The 17,752-nt window shown below is 40.2% G+C and overlaps 1 protein-coding gene across 8 annotated transcripts in view; it reads right to left on the reverse strand.

The window, feature by feature from the left end:
• Positions 1 to 17,752, reverse strand: part of MRPL42 (mitochondrial ribosomal protein L42) — a 76,831-nt gene that overhangs the window by 29,141 nt on the left and 29,938 nt on the right. For 6 of the 8 annotated variants that reach the window (XM_074402431.1, XM_074402430.1, XM_039472378.2 and 3 more), the window contains exon 3: positions 1,237 to 1,300. The exons of 1 other annotated variant lie outside the window; for it this stretch is intronic. In XM_074402431.1, coding sequence (XP_074258532.1) covers positions 1,237 to 1,300 — 64 coding nt within the window. Of the gene's footprint in view, positions 1 to 1,236; positions 1,301 to 9,352; positions 9,444 to 17,752 lie in introns of all 8 variants that reach the window. One more of the 8 variants, XM_074402434.1, reaches the window with a different exon arrangement.

Below are 17,752 nucleotides of genomic sequence, written 5' to 3' on the forward strand. Positions count from 1 at the left end.
CTGAAGCAGGAGGATGGCTTGAATTGGGAGGTTGAGGCTGCAGTGAGCTGACATAGTACCAGTGCACTCCAGTCTGGGTAACAAAGTGAGACCCTGTCTCCAAAATAAAAATAAAAAGACGGCCATGACGGCTCACATCTGTAATCCTTGCATGTTGGGAGGCCGAGGGAGGCAGATTGCTTGAGCTCAGGAGTTTAAGATCAGCCTGGGCAACATGGCAAAACCCTGTCTCTATAAAAAATACAGAATTAGCCGGATATGGTGGCACATGCTTTTAGTCCCAATTACTTGGGGGACTGAGGTAGAAGGATTACTTTAACCTTGGAAGTTGAGGCTGCAATGAGCTGAGACTGTGCCACTGCACTCCAGCCTAGGTGACAAAGTGAGACCCTGTCTCAAAAATAAAAATAAAAGGCTGAGTGCAGTACATCATTCCAGCATTTTGGGAGGCCCAGGTGGGCAGATTATCTGAGGTCAGGAGTTTGAGACCAGCCTGGCTAACATGTCAAAACCCCATCTGTACTAAAAATACAAAAATGAGCCAGGCATGGTGGCATGCGCCTGTAGTCCCAGCTACTCAGGAGGCTGAGGCAGGAAAATCACGTGAACATGGGAGGCAGAGGTTGCAGTGAGTCAAGATCAAATCACTGCACTCCAGCCTGGGTGACAGAACAAGACTCCATCTCGAAAACAAAATAAAAATAAAACTAGTGTCAAGAGAGAAGAAAATATTTTTATTATAATTTGTGATAAAAACAACACAGCTTAATAAAATGCTGCAGTTTCTGCACATTAGACTCTGCTGCAGAGAAAAAAAAGACAATGTTATATGTTATTCCTAGTTCTTATGGTGGCTGAATTGAGTAAGCACTAAATAAAGTGGTTAAATTAAATATGTGTAATTTAGGATTATTCAATATCAAGCAAAAGAAAAGATAAATAATGGCTTAAGCTAATAGATATGAACCCTATAAAAACTAAGTAACTTTTCCAAAAAGCTAAAGTATGTCTGTCTTACAACAAATTAAGTATTCAATGAAACACAATGATAATGATTTTTATTTAAGATGTTTATAAGCGCAGATACTGGGTAAATAAAATCATTAAAATAATTTTTTAAAACTAAGGAAAGAATAATGAGAAAAGAAAGCAGACGACATCAAAACGAGAAATAAAATTAAATCATTTCAGATATAGATAATACTATTATTTTTTCAATTGAATTTTAATACATACCAATTATAGTCATCTGGTAGAGGAGAATATGTAGATTTATGACAAACACAATATAAAGCTCCGTCTGCAAAAATCCCCAACAGTAAAACAGATTTAGTTAATTTGAACATATTTTCTCCATAAATTTAAAGCTAATTTCACTCATGCAAGCAACATTTACTGTTTACTATGAAACAGGACTGTGCTAGGGGCTAGGGATTCAACAATAAACAATACTCAGTCCCTACCCTCAAGAGGGTATTGTCTGCTTGTGAGAGAGACAGAAAAATAAACAATTACACACAGAGGATAAGCACTGTTAGGATATGCAAACATTGGTAAAGATGGGCCACACAGAAAGGCTACCAAACAAACTGTGCAGGTTCAAGAGGCCTTTTCAGTAGAGATGATGTCTAAGGTGCTCTGAAGAATGAGAAAGTAAGTAAGACTTGGTAAGAGATGAAAACAATGTTTCCAGTAGACAGAGTAACAGATGCAAAGACTCAAGGAGAAAAAAAAAAAAGTGTTTGGGTACTCCAGCCTTTCCAAAAGAATTTATTTGGGGCCAGGCACAGTGGCTCACACCTATAATCCCAACACTTTGGGAGGCCAAGGCAGGCAGATCACCTGAGGTCAGGAATTTGAGACCAGCCTGATCAACATGATGAAACCTCATCTCTACTAAAAACACAAAATTAGCCAGGTGTGGTCAGCTACTCGGGAGGCTGAGACAGAAGAATCACTTGAACCTGGGAGGTGGAGATTGCAGAGAGTCAAGATCAAGCCATTGCACTCCAGCCTAAGCAACAAGAGTAAAACTCCATCTCAAAACAATAAATAAATAAAAATAAAGTATTTGGGTATTTCAAGGTGCATAGTTTATAAGGGAGGGGGTGGTGAAGTGATTAAATATGAAATAATTTGTTCAAAATTAACTTTTCTTAATCAAAATGCTTACATTTCAAAGCATATTTTTCTTTTTAAGAATATCTCCAAAATCAACAGCCATAACTGCTTTTGTAAAAGCTTGTGAAAGGTTCTCCTTTGTTCAAAAAAAGGATATTCTTTTAATATAAAGAAAACATTTTAAAGAAGCTCAATATAGTTAAAACCAAGTTTTGAATGCATCTTGGTTAATACCAAGAATCAAAGTCCCAACAGAGCCTCTTGTTCCTGTGATATGGGACTGTAACCTATTCTGCCTTTCCTATCTTCATGCCTTTACCATGTCCTCAGTATGGAATTCCACCCTCATTTTGTTCAAATACCCTTCATCCTTAAAAGTCAAACACTGGTCGGGTGCAGTGGCTCACGCCTGTAATAACAGCACTTTGGGAGGTCAAGGCGGGTGGATCACCTGAGGTCCAGGAATTTCAGACCAGCCTGGCCAAGATGGCAAAACCTCCCCCTACCAAAAATACAAAAAATTAGCTGGGCGTGGTGGTGCATACCTGTAATTCCAGCTACTCGGGAGGTTGAGACAGAATTGCTTGAACCCGAGAGGCGGAAGTCACAGTGAGCCAAGATCGTGCCACTGCACTCCAGCTTGGGTGACAGGGTGAAACTTTATCTCCAAAAAAAAAAAACAGTCAAATACTCTTCTTCCATAAAATCCCTTCCCCCAAGTTCCATCACAGAAGAAAGAATTGTCTATTTTACATGTCCCACAATCAGTGCTTCATATGGCATTGCTATACCTTCTTTGCAGTCCTTATTTTTTTTTTTTTTTTTTTTGAGACGGAGTTTCGCTCTTGTTACCCAGGCTGGAGTGCAATGGCACGGTCTCGGCTCACCGCAACCTCCGCCTCCTGGGTTCAGGCAATTCTCCTGCCTCAGCCACCTGAGTAGTTCGGATTACAGGCATGTGCCACCATGCCCAGCTACTTTTTTTTGTATTTTTAGTAGAGATGGGGTTTCACCATATTGACCAGGATGGTCTTGATCTCTTGACCTGGTGATCCACCCGCCTCAGCCTCCCAAAGTGCTGGGATTACAGGCTTGAGCCACCGCGCCCGGCCTGCAGCCCTTATTTTTTGTTCTGCATTCGTTATTTACATATATCTGTGTTTTCCATCTTTGTACACAACTCCTCGCCCCAAGGATTGCATATACCTATGCTCTAAATATAAATTCTTACCCCAAGGTATAAAAAGTCCCTTAACTAAATTCATTATTTTTTTAACCCTAAAGAGGTTAGGCTGCTATTAAATTCATAATTATCCTTAAAAAAACACTATTTGGCAAAATGAGAGTCCCAAAATTCTACTGATGTAAAATAAAATACAAAGAATTCAAAACTTAATTTCAGCTCTGAAAAGATTCTCAATTATGTGTGCTCATATACACAGGCACATTCAGTAAGACGAGTTAGAGACAAATCATGTATACTATTTTATTTTGATATTTTTTGAGACACTCTCACTCTGTCACCAAGGCTGGAGTGCACTGGCATGATCCCAGATCACTGCAATCTTCACCTCCCAGGTTCAAGTGATTTTCCTACCTCAGCCCCTTGAGTAGCTGGGATTACAGGCGCCCACCAACACTTCCAGCTAATTTTTGTATTTTTAGTAGAGATGGGGTTTCACCATATTGGCCAGGCTGGTCTTGAACTCCTGATCTCACGTGATCAGCCTGCCTCGGCCTCTCAAAGTGCTAGGACTACCAGTGCGAGCTATCTCACCCAGCTATATTTTATTTTCTTGTTTGACATCACTGAGGACTTTCCTAATTATGCTTGGATTAGGTTAATATTAAAAGAAGTTTGCAAGGCTATGCACGGTGACTCATGCCTGCAATCTCAACACTTTGGGAGGCCAACACTGTTCGAGGCCAGGAGTTTGAGGCCAGCCTGGGCAACACAGTGAGATATTACCTTTAAAAAACATTTTGAAAAATTAGCTGGGCATGGTGGTTTGCACCTATAATCCCAGCTACTCAAGGGTCTGAAGCTGAAGGATCACTTGAACCTAGGAGATTGAGGGTGCAGTGAATTAGGATTGTGCCACTGCATTCTAGCCTGGACAACGCAGCAAGACCCTATTTCTAAAAAAGTTTAAATTGGTCAGGGGGATCCAATATGGACAAATAGGAACAGCTCTGGATTGCAGTTCCCAGCGAAAACGCAGAGGGTGAGTCATCACCACGTTTCCAAATGAATTCTGGACTGCCCACAGACCAGAAGATTCCAGGGCGGAAAAGTGCCACGAGTTTCTAGCATGGCTGTTTCAAACAGCGCAGCGGGTCTCCACACAAAAACTCACAAAAATCCAGGCGCCGTTTCAACTGGTGACTGGAATGCCTGGGAGACAGAGTCACCTGTTCAACCAAAAAAAGGGGGGCTGAAACAGGAGCCAGGTGATCTGGCTTGGCCAGTCCCACCCCACAAAGACCAGCAATCTGAAACGCTCTGGACTGAGAGTTTCACAGCAAGCACAGCTGGTCCCAGGATGGTCCAGCTCTGTGGGGGAAAGGGCATCTGCCATTACCGAGGCAGTCCACCATTACCAAGGCAGTCTGCCATTACAGAGACAGTCCGCCATTACTGAGGCAATTCTAACTATATCTCTATAAACAAAACTGAAAGGAAGTTCACATGGCAGCTAGCCAGAGCCCACGGCAGCTCAGCAATGCCTCTGCTGGCAGACTGTGACTAGGCTACCTCCTCGCTGGGCATGGCATCTCTGAAAAAAGGCAGCAGCCCATCAGGAACTTATAAATAAAGCCCCACCTTCCCAGTACAGAGCACCAAGGAAAAAAAGGCAGTTATGAGTTCCGCCGCAGCAGACTTAAATGTACTTGCCCAGCAGCTCTGAATGAAAAAACAGAGCTCACGGTTCAGCACCTGATCTCCTATAAGGGACAGGCTGTCTCCTCAAGCAGCTCCCTGAACCCCATATATCCAAAGAGACACCTCATAAAGGAGAGCTCAGGCTGACATCTGGTGGGTGTCCTTCTGGGACAAAGATAACAGAAGAAGAAACTGGCAGCAACCCTTACTGTTCTGCAGCTGCTGCAGGTGATCCCCAGGCAAGCAGGGCCTGGAGTGGACCTCAGCAGTCCTACAGCAGAGGGGCCTGACAGTTAGAAGGAAAACTAAGAAACAGAAAGAAATAACTTCATCATCAACAAACAGGATGTCCACTCAGAGACCCCATCTGAAAGTCACCAACTACAAAGACCACAGGTAGATAAATCCACAAAGATGGGAAGAAACCAGTGCAAAAAGGATGAAAATACCCAAAACCAGAACCTCTCTCCTCCTCCAAGGGATCACAACTCCTCACCAGCAACGGAACAAGGCTGGATGGAGAATGAATCTGATGAATTGACAGAAATAGGCTTCAGAGGGTGGGTAATCAGAAACTTCTCTGAGCTAAAAGAACATGTTCTAACTCAATGCAAAGAAACTGAGAGCCTTGAAAAAAGGTTTGATGAAATGCTAGTGAGAATAAACAGCTTAGAGAGGAATATAAATGAATTGATGGAGCTGAAAAACACAGCACAAGAACTTCGCAAAGCATGCACAAGCTTCAACAGCCGAATCGACCAAGCAGAAAAAAGGATATCAGAAATTGAAGATCAACTCAATGAAATAAAACGAGAAGGCAAGATAGAGAAAAAAGAGTAAAAACAAATGAACAAAGCCTCCAAGAAATATGGGATTATGTGAAAAGACCTAATGTACGTTTGATAGGCGTACCTGAATGTGACAGTGAGAATGAATCCAAGCTGGAAAACCAATCTTCAGGATGTTATCCAGGAGAACTTCCCCAATCTGGCAAGGCAGGCCAATATTCAACTCCAGGAAACACAGAGACCACCACAAAGATATTCCTCAAGAAGAGCAACCCCAAAGCACATAATTGTCGGATTCACCAGGGTTGAAATGAAGGAGAAAATGCTAAGGGCAGCCAGAGAGAAAGGCTGGGTTACCCACAAATGGAAGCCCATCAGACTCACAGCAGATCTCTTGGCAGAAACCCTACAAGCCAGAAGAGAGTGGAGGCCAATATTCAACATCCTTAAAGGAAAGAACTTTAACCCAGAATTTCATATCCAGCTAAACTAAACTTCATAAGCAAAGGAGAAATAAAATCCTTTACAAACAAGCAATTACTGAGAGATTTATCACCATCAGCCCTGCTTTACAAGAACTGAAAGAAGCACTAAACATAGAAAGGAACAACCAGTACCAGCCACTCCAAAAATGTACCCAATGGTAAAGAGCATCAACACAATGAAGAAACTGTATCAACTAGTGAGCAAAACAACCAGCTAGCATCAAAATGGCAGGATCAAATTCACATATAACAATATTAACCTTAAATGTAAATGGGCTAAATGCTCCAATCAAAAGACACAGACTGGCAAATTGGATAAAAAGCCAAAACTCATCAGTGTGTTGTATCCAGGAAACCCACCTTCCATGCAAGGATACACAAAGGCTCAAAATAAAGGGATGGAGGAAGATCTACCAAGCAAATGGAGAGCAAAAAAAAAGCAGGAGTTGCAATTCTCATCTCTGATAAAATAGACTTTAAAGCAACAAAGATCAAAAAAGACAAAGAAGGACATTACATAATGGTAAAAGGATCACTGCAACAAGAAGAGCTGACGATCCTAAATATATACGCACCCAATACAGGAGCACCCAGATACATAAGGCAAGTTCTGAATGACTTACAAAGAGACTTAGACTCCCACACAATAATAGTGGGAGACTTTAACACCCCATTGTCAATATTAGACAGATCTACCAGACAGAAAATCAACAAGGATATCCAGGACCTGAACTCAGACCTGGAACAAGCAAACCTAATAGACATTTACAGAACTCTTCGCCCCAAATCCACAGAATATACATTCTCCTCAGCACCACATCACAGCTACTCTAAGACTGACCACATAATTAGAAGTAAATTACTTCTCAGCAAACGCAAAAGAATGGAAATCATAACAAACAGTCTCTCAGAAAACAGTGCAATCAAATTAGAACTTGGAATTAAGAAACTAACTCAGGGGGAGAGAGATCCAAGATGGCTGATCACTAGCAGCTCGGGATTGTAGCTCCCACTGAAAACGCAAAGAACGAGAGGACGCCACACCTTCACATGAATTCTTGTTGCTCACGCACCAGGAGATTCCCAGCGGAGGAGCCCCACGGGTCGCCAGTGCGACTCTTGTGACCGGTGAGGCGGTTTTGCCGGCGCCTCGGAGCGTCGGTTCTTGGTGCAGAGTCAGAAAAGCACCATCCATCTTAACGCCGCCGATTTGGTCGGCGCAGTGGGTTGCTCAGATTTCGGTGCTGAGAATCAAGAAGTTGGACGTCCACTCAGAAACCCAATTACAAAGACGGTAATTATAAAGACCACAGATGGATAAATCTACAACGAAGGGAAGAAAACAGCCAAAAAAGGCTGAGAATGCCCAAGATCAGAACGCCTCTCCCTCAGCAGGGGATCCCAGTTCCTCATCAGCAACAAAACAAGGCTTGATGGAGAACGAGTGTGTTCCAATTACAGAAGCAGGCTTCAAAACATGGATAATAAGAAACTCCTGTGAATTAAAAGAACTTATGCTAACACAATCTAAAGAAACTAAGAACTTTGAAAAAAGGTTTGACGAAATGTCAACAAGAATACAAAATTTAGAGAGGAAAATAAGTGAATTGATGGAACTGAAAAACACAATACGAGAACTACGTGAAGTATGCACAAGTTTTAACAGCCGAATTGATCAAGCAGAAGAAAGGGTATCAGAGGTCGAAGACCAACTCAATGAAATAAAACAAGAAGACAAGATTAGAGAAAAAAGGATAAAAAGGAATGAGCAAAGTCTCCAAGAAATATGGGACTATGTGAAAAGACCTAATCTACGCTTGATAGGTGTACCTGAATGTGACGAAGAGAATGAATCCAAGCTGGAAAATACGCTTCAGGATATTATTCAGGAAAATTTTCCCAACGTAGTAAGGCAGGATAATATTCAACTCCAGGTAATACAGAGAACACCACAAAGATATTCCTCAAGAAGAGCAACTCCAAGGCACATAATCGTCAGATTCACCAGGGTTGAAATGAAGGAGAAAATACTAAGGGCAGCCAGAGAGAAAGGTCAGGTTACCCACAAAGGGAAGCCTATCAGACTCACAGCAGATCTCTCAGCAGAAACCCTACAAGCCAGAAGAGAGCGGGGACCAATATTCAACATCCTTAAAGAAAAGAACTTTCAACCAAGAATTTTACATCCAGCCAAACTAAGCTTCATAAGTGAAGGAAAAATAAAGTTTTTTGTGAACAAGCAAGCACTCAGAGAATTCATCACCACCAGGCCTGCTTTACAAGAGCTTCTGAAAGAACCACTATACATAGAAAGGAACAAACAGTATCAGCCTTTCTAAAAAATACCAAAAAGTAAAAAACATCAATATAATGAAGAATTTACATCAACTAATGGGCAAAATAGCCAGCTAATATTAAATGACAGTATTAAACTCACATATATCATTATCAATTCTAAATTTAAATTGACTAAATTCCTCAATTCAAAGACAGCCAATTTGGACAAAAAACTAAAACTGTATGCTGCATCCAGACCCATCTCACATTCAAGGATACACAAAGACTCAAAACAAAGGATGGAGAGAGACTTACCAACCAACCAGAGAGCAAAAATAAATAAATAAAAAGCAGAAGTTACAATTTTTGCCTCTGATAAAATAGTATTTAAAGCAACAAAGATCAAAAGAAGCAAAGAAGGACATTATATAACGATAAAAGAAGAGTTAAAGGTCCTAAATATACACGCACCCAATACAGGAATACCCAGACATACAAGACTTATAAAGAGACTTAGACTCCCACACAATAATAGTGGGAGACTTCAACAATAATATTAGACAGATCAATGAGACAGAAAATTAACAACGATATCCAGGACTTGAACTCAGATCTGGAACAAGTAAACGTAATTAACATTTATAGAACTCTCCACTTTACACAAAATATACACTCTTATCAGTACCACATCATATCAACTTAGAAGTTTAAACGAAATGTTGGTTGGCTCCTTGTTTGTTATTCTCTTCCCTCATTTTCTTTCATGTCTCCATTATTAAGGACAATTATAGGCATACCCATATTTAGACTGCATTCTAGCCCGGGCAGCAAAGCAATACCCCCATTCTCTCTCCCTCTTCCTCTTTCTCTTTCTTCCTCTTCTTTACTCTTTAAAAAAAAATAATAATAATAATTTAATAATAATAATTCCTCATCCCATTCAACCAAATTTCTCACGATTAGGTGAAATTATAACAAATGTGTTGCTACAATTACCAAAGCTGTCTACTTACTGGTAACTTCAGTATGATTTTCGTATTAGCACTTCCAAAGTAAAAGAAATCTGTTGGCCAGGCGCAGCGCCTCACTCCTAAGTCCCAGCACTTTGGGAGGTCAAGGTGGTAGAATTGCTTGCATCCAGGAATTCAAGACCAACCTGGGAAACATAGCAAGGCCCTGTCTCTACAAAAAAATTAAAAATTTGCTGGACATGGTGGCAGATGCCTATAGTCTCAGCTACTCGGGAGGCTGAGGTGGGAGGATTGCTTGAGCACAGGAGGTCAAGGCTTCAGTGAGCTGTACTCATCCTGGGCAACAGAGCAAGACCCTGTCTCAAGAAAAGAAAAATCTCTTTAGGTCTAACCCAGTTGTTTGCTACTGGTTTAGTTATCTACTGCTATGTAACATCACACTGAATTTAGCAGCTTAAAACAGCACACATTTATTATCTCATAGTTTCTGCAGGTTAAGAATCTAGGAGTGGCTTAGCTGTCAGGTTCAGACCCAAGACCTATCACTAGGCTATAATCAAGAAGTCAAAAAAAAAAAAAAAAAAAAAAAAAACTAACTCAGAACCACACAACTTCGTGGAAACTGAACAACTGGCTCTTGAATGTTGACTGGATAAACAATGAATGAAGGCAGAAATAAAGATGTTCTTCAAAACCAACAAGAACGAAGACACAATGTACCATAATCTCTGGGACACATTTAAAGCAGTGTCTAGAGGAAAATTTATAGCAATAAATGCCCACATGAGAAGCAAGGAAAAATCTAAAATCAACACCCTATTATCAAAATTGAAAGAGCTAAAGGAGCAAGATCAGAAAAACTCAAAAGCTAGCAGAAGACAAGAAATAACTAAAATCAAAGCAGAACTGAAAGAGACAGAGACACAAAAAAAAACTCTTCAAAAAAAAAAAAAAAATCAATAAATCCAGGAGCTACTTTTTGGAAAAGATCAACAAAATAGACATACCACTAGCCAGATTAATAAAAAAGAAAAGAGAGAATAATCAAATAGATGCAATTAAAAAAGATGAAGGGGTTATCACCACAGATTCCACAGAAATACAAACCACCATCAGAGATTACTACAAACAACTCTAGGCACATAAACCAGTAAACCTGGAAGAAATGGATAAATTCCTGGACACATGCAACCTCCCAAGCCTAAACCAGGAAGAAGTTGAAACCCTGAATAGACCAATAACAAGGGCTGAAGTTGAGGCAGCAATTAATAGCCTACCAACCAAAAAAAGCTCAGGTCCAGATGGGTTCACAGCTGAATTCTACCAGACATACAAAGAGGAGTTGGAACCACTCCTTCTGAAACTACTCCAAACAATCCAAAAAGAGGGAATCCTTCCCAAATCATTTTATGAGACCAACATCATCCTGATACTAAAACCCGGCAGAGACTCAACAAGAAAAGAAAACTTCAGGCCAATATCCATGAGGAATACAGATGCAAAAATCTTCAGTAAAATACTGGCAAACCAATTGCAACAGCTATCAAAAAGCTTATCCATCATAATTAAGTAGGTTTCATCCCGGGGATGCAAGGCTGGTTCAACATACACAAGTCTATAAATGTAATTCACCACATAAACAGAACTAAAGACAAAAACCACATGATTATCTCTATAATAGATGCAGAGAAGGCCTTTGATAAAATTCAACAGCCCTTTATGCTAAAAACTCTCAATAAACTAGGTATCGATGGAATGTATCACAAAATAATAAAAGCTATTTATGACAAACCCACAGCCAATATCATACTGAATGAGCAAAAACTGGAAGCATTCCCTTCGAAATCTGGCACTAGACAAGGATGCCCTCTCTCACCTATTCACCACTCCTATTCAATATAGTATTGGAAGTTCTAGCCAGAGCAATCAGACAAGAAAAAGAAATAAAGATATTCAATTAGGAAAGGGGAAAGTCAAATTGTCTCTATTTGAAGACGACATGATTGTGTATTTACAAGACCCCATCATCTTAGCGCAAAATCTCCTCAAACTGATAAGCAACTTCAGTGAAGTCTCAGGATACAAAATCAATCACAAGCATTCCTATACACCAGTAACAGACTTAAAAAGAGCCAAATCAAGAACGAACTCCCATTCACAATTGCTACAAAGAGAATAAAATACCTAGGAATACAACTAACAAAGGATGTAAAGGACCTCTTCAAGAAGAACTACAAACCACTTCTCAAGGAAATAAGAGAGGACTCAAACAGATGGAAAAACATTCCATGCTCACGGTTAGGAAGAATTAATATTGTGAAAATGGCCATATTGCCCAAAGCAATTTATAGATTCAATGCTATCCCCATCAAGCTATGTAGGACCCTCTTCACAGAACTGGAAAAAACCACTTTAAACTTCATGTGGAACCAAAAGAGAGACCACATAGCCAAGTCAATTCTAAGCAAAAAGAACAAAGCTGGAGGCATCATGTTACCTGATTTCAAACTATACTACAAGGCTACAGTAATCAGAACAGCATGGTACTGGTACCAAAACAGAGATATAGACCAATGGAATAGAACAGAGGCCTCAGAGGCAACACCACATATCTACAATCATCTGATCTTTGACTAACCTGACAAAAACAAGCAGTGGGGAAAGGACTCCCTATTTAATAAATGGTATTAGGAAAACTGACTAGCCATGTGCAGAAAGCAGAAACTGGACCCCTCCCTGACACCTTACACTAAAATTAACTCCAGATGGATTAAAGACTTAAACATAAGACATAACATCATAAAAACCCTAGAAGAAAAACCTAGGCAAAACCATTCAGGACACAGACATAGGCAAGGACTTCATGACCAAAACAGCAAAAGCATTGGCAACAAAATCCAAAATAGACAAATGGGATCTAATTAAACTCCAGAGCTTCTGCACAGCAAAAGAAACAATCATTAGAGTAAACTGGCAACCAACAGAATGAGAAAAAATTTTTGCAATCTACCCATCTGACAAAAGACTTACATCCAGAATTTACAAAGAACTAAAACAGATTTACAGGGAAAAAAAAAAAAAAAAAAAACAAAGAAACCCATTCAAAAGTGGGAGAAAGATATGGACAGACACTTTTCAAAGAAGACATATATGAGGCCAACAAACACATGAAAAAATGCTCATCATCACTGGTCATTAGAGAAATGCAAATCAAAACTACATTGAGCTATCAATCTCAAGTCAATTAGAATGGCAATCATTAAAAAAATCTGGAGACAACAGATGCTGGAGAGGATGTGGAGAAATAGGAACATTTTTACACTGTTGGTGGGAGTGTAAATTAGTTCAACCATTGTGGAAGACAGTGTGGCTATTCCTCAAGGACCTAGAAATAGAAATTCCATGTGACATAGTAATCTCATTACTGGGTATATAGCCAAAGGATTATAAATCATTCTATTATAAAGACACAAGCACACATATGTTCACTGAAGCACTGTTTACAATAGCAAAGACTTGGACCCAAATGCCCATCGATGACAGACTGGACAGGGAAAATGTGACACATATACACCATGGAATACTATGCAGCCATAAAAAAACAGTAATTTCGCGCCCTTTTTTGGGAAATGGGTGAACCTGGAAACCATCATTCTCAGCAAACTGACACAAGAACAGAAAATCTAACACTGCATGTTCTCGCTCATAGGCGGTTGTTGAACAATGAGAACACATGGACACAGGGAGGGGAGCATCACACACTGAGGTCTGTCAGGGGGGACTAGGGGAGGGACAGTGGGGGGGGTAGGGAGTTGGGGAGGGATAACATGAGGAGAAATGCCAGATATAGTGATGGGGATGGAGGCAGCAAACCACATTGCCATGTATGTACAATCCTGCATGTTCTTCATATGTACCCCAGAACCTAAAGTGAAATAAATAAATAAATATATATATATATAAATAAAAAATTAAATTAAAAATTTTTTTAAGTTAGAAAAAATTAAAATTGATGGGGGGCAGTGCCTCACTCCTGTAATCTCTCAGCACTTTGCACAGCTGAGGCAGAAGGACCTCCTGACCCAGAAGTTCAAGACCAGCCTGGGCAACATAGTTGGGCCATATAGTGAGAACCCGTCTCTATTAAAAAAATAAAAAATAGTAAAAAATATAAATTAAGAAAATACAAGTTTGTATCTCTGAATATAAACCAGCTAGATGATACACATTTTCACTGAAAGAAACATGACTAGAGGCAGAATTAAGTGTTCTGAAATATACAGAAAAGAAAACTCAAGACAACAATATTTTAGTTAACAAGAAACTCTGTAAAATTTCTGCTCTGTGTTTACACAGATATTTGTTTGTGCCCTCATGACACCTTTTTCACATTCTGCCTCACATTATGGGCATTCCTAATTTTGCTAGATGTCTGTTTCACCTACAAGTCTAAATAAATTCCTTAAGGTCAGGAACTGTATCTTGTTCATTACTGTGTCCCCTATAGTACCTATGCATTAAAAAGTGATTGCCAGCCGGGCACGGTGGCTCAAGCCTGTAATCCCAGCACTTTGGGAGGCCGAGGTGGGTGGATCACGAGGTCAAGAGATCGAGACCATCCTGGTCAACATGGTGAAACCCTGTCTCTACTAAAAATACAAAACATTAGCTGGGCATGGTGGCGCGTGCCCGTAATCCCAGCTACTCAGGAGGCTGAGGCAGGAGAACTGCCTGAACCCAGGAAGTGGAGGTTGTGGTGCGCCGAGATCACGCCATTGCACTCCAGCCTGGGTAACAAGAGCGAAACTCCATCTCAGAAAAAAAAAAAAAAAAAAAAAAAAAAAAAAAGTGATTGCTAAACTGCCTCTCAAATGTTTCTGCATAACTGATACTTGAAAAATTCATAAGGACTCAGCACAGTGGCTCACACCTGTAATACCAGGACTTTGGGAGGCTGAGGCAGGTAGATACTTGAGCCCAGAAGTTCAAGACCAGCCTAGGCAACATGGCAAAACCCATATCTACAAAGAAATACAAAAAATTGACCAAGCATGGTGGCTCATGCCTGTAATCCCAGCACTTTGGGAAGCCAAGGCAGGTGGATCACCTGAGGTCAGGAGATTAAGACCAGCCTGACCAACATGGTGAAACCCCGTCTCTACTAAAAATAGAAAAATTAGCTGGCATGGTGGCGTGCACCATACTCCCAGCTACTTGGGAGGCTGAGGCAGGGAATCGCTTGAACCCGGGAGGCAGAGGTTGCAGTGAGCCAAAATCATGCCATTGTACTCCAGCCTGGTGACAGAGTGAGACTCTGTCTCAAAAAAAAAAAAAAAAAAAAAAATTAGCTGTGCATGGTGGTACATGCTTGTAATTCCAGCTACTTGGGAGGCTGAGGCAGGAGGATCACTTTAACTTGGGAGGTGGAGGTTGCAGTGAGCCAAAAGTGTACCACTGCACTCCAGCTTGGGAAACAAGAGTGAAACTCCAACTCAAAAAAAAAAAAAAAAAAAAGTAAATACATAACCAGACATGGTGGTGCATGCACATCTGTCTCACTTATTAGGGAGACTGGGATAGGAGGATCACCTGAGCCCAAGGAGGTCAAGTCTGCAGTGAGCTAAGACTGTGCCACTGCACTCCAGCCTGGGCAAAAGAGTGAGACCTCATCTCAAAAAGAAAAGAAAAGAAAAACTCATTACCTGACATTTTACCAACAGAAGTAATTCTAGATATAGAAGTAGCAGAAGCACTAAATTAGGACCAACGTCAAGGTTAACACCAATCAAGCCAAAGCAACTCAATGTGCCAAAGGAATTTCAATTAACAATCATTTCTGTAATTTATGGGTTATTCTTGTTACATATATATGTTTAATTGCATTTTGATAAGAGCTATGAAAGCTAAAAGTTGTCCCATCTTCAAATGCTCAGTATTTGACCTGGCTACAGAGAAGGAGGTACAGTACAAAGCATACTGGACCAAGTAAGGTGGGGAATCCACATTTTCATCACAGTTCTCATTTACCAAATATGTGACCTTGGGTAAATTTATGAGGGCCAGAGAACTCAAGTTTCTTTACCTTCATAAAGAGGATAATGCTACCTGGGTCACCAACATCAAAGTTGTTATAAGGATCAAATGGTTTAAAAAGCTTTCAAAAACTGTAAAGTATTCTACATTCCCAGGCTACTTGGAAAATTTTTAAATATCCTTCCAGAATATAGGGAAGTCTTTTTATTTTTGCTCATCGAACGTTCTTCCTTAATCGTAATTTTGCTTTGCCTCCAATCTTAATGTCCTTCCCTTTTTTATTAAATATCAATAATAACAGTAATAAAACTTTCTTTAATTTTAGTTTTTTCTTCTTGAGACAGCATCTTGCTCTGTTGCCCAGGCTGAAGTCCAGTGGCACAATCACAGCCTCGAACTCCTCAGCTCAAGGAATCTTCCTACTTCAGCCTTCTGAGTGGGCTGGGTCCCTCCTGGGACCACAGGTGCACACTACCCTGCCCAGCTAATTTTTGTAGAAATGGAGTTTCATCATGTCACCCAGTCTGGTCTCAGACTTCTGAGTCTCCCAAAGTGCTGGTATTACAGGTATGAGCCACCCTGCCCAGCCCCTTACTTTCAATAATAGTAGTAACAGGAACTTTGCAAAATAAGGGACTTAGGATATAAGAAGTTAGGTCACTGAGTATCAGGATGACTGATAATGGAAAGATTTTCTAGGGTAACCTAATTCTTAGTTAACTAGCTATTTTGAGAGTAACTCTAATCCACTCAGATCACTTCAACAAACACTGATATATCTCCTATCATGAATGAGAGACACCAGGGATACCAAAATGAATTAAGTACAGTGCAAACTTAGTGGGAAATCCAGTAGGGAAAAGGACACATAAACAATTTTCAATCATCCAAGGACACTTTAAATTGGTTTTCCAACAGACCTGTGTGAGGACTAACTGTTTCAAAGCACAGGCTATGTAAAAACTGATTGAATCTGACTTCTCTTTAGCCTAGGAGCTGGGTTCCTGCAAGGCAAAGAGGAGGCTAAGAAGTAGGGGTCTTTCTCCCGATTCTCAACAACAAAAAAGCTCCTAGATAGTCAAAAGCTGACTGTAGTTTTGTTGTGACTTATTTTAGTTCATATCTAAAGTCTCCTAGCAATCTCCTGCTACATTTGCTGAATTCTAAATTGATTTTACTTTGAATATAATGTAATAAATGTTATTATGTTTACTGCCCTAAAAAAGGGGAGAGTGGGACAAGCAAGGAAGCAGGGATGGAAAGCTTCCTATAAGAGCAGGATTTGGTGGCTGGACATGGTGACTTACGCCTACAATCCCAGCACTCTGGGAGGCTGAGGCAGATGGATGACTTGAGGTCAGGGGTTTGAGGCCAGTCTGGTCAACATGGTGAAACACCTTCTCTACTAAAAATACAAAAATTAGGCCAGGTGCAGTGGCTCAGGACTGTAATCCCAGCACTTTGGGAGGCCAAGGCATGCAGATCATTTGAGGTTGGGAGTTCGAGACCAGCCTAGCCAACATGGGAAAACTCCACCTCTACTAAAAATACAAATATTAACCAGGCATGGTGGCAGGTGCCTATAATCCCAGCTACTTGGAAGGCTGAGGCAGGAAAATCATTTGAACTGGGAAGGGAGAGGTTGCAGTGAGCCACAATCATGCCTCTGCACTCCAGCCTGGACAACTGAGCAAGACCCAGTCTCAAAAAATAGAATAAAATAAAATAAATTAAAATAAAAGAAAAAAGAGTAGGATCTGGCAAACTTCTGAGCATTCTATTCAACAAAGATGTTTACTGAGTAAAATATTTTCCCTCGCCTCAAGCATAACAAATTGCCTATTTATTACTTTACTTTTTACTCTCTTCTTCCAATAGCTCTTTTCTCCTTAATTCAGTGAACAAATTTTCAATTACAAATGGTAGTAAATACAAAAATAAGAAGGAGGAGACAAAGGTCAAGCAGAGATGTATTAAAGAAGTCAGCTGCACTTGCATGTCTACCAGAGCACTATTCACAGTAGCAAAAACATGGAAACATGCTCATCAATAGTGGACTAGATAAAAAATATGTGGTATATATGCATGGATTATGTAATAACATATGTAATAATATATGGATTATTACACAGACATTAAAACAAATGAAATCATGTCCTTTGCAGCAACATAGTTGCAGCTGGAGGCTATCAT

This window comes from Saimiri boliviensis, chromosome 7, assembly GCF_048565385.1.
Source record: "Saimiri boliviensis isolate mSaiBol1 chromosome 7, mSaiBol1.pri, whole genome shotgun sequence".
In the NCBI taxonomy this organism is placed as follows: Eukaryota; Metazoa; Chordata; class Mammalia; order Primates; family Cebidae; genus Saimiri; species Saimiri boliviensis.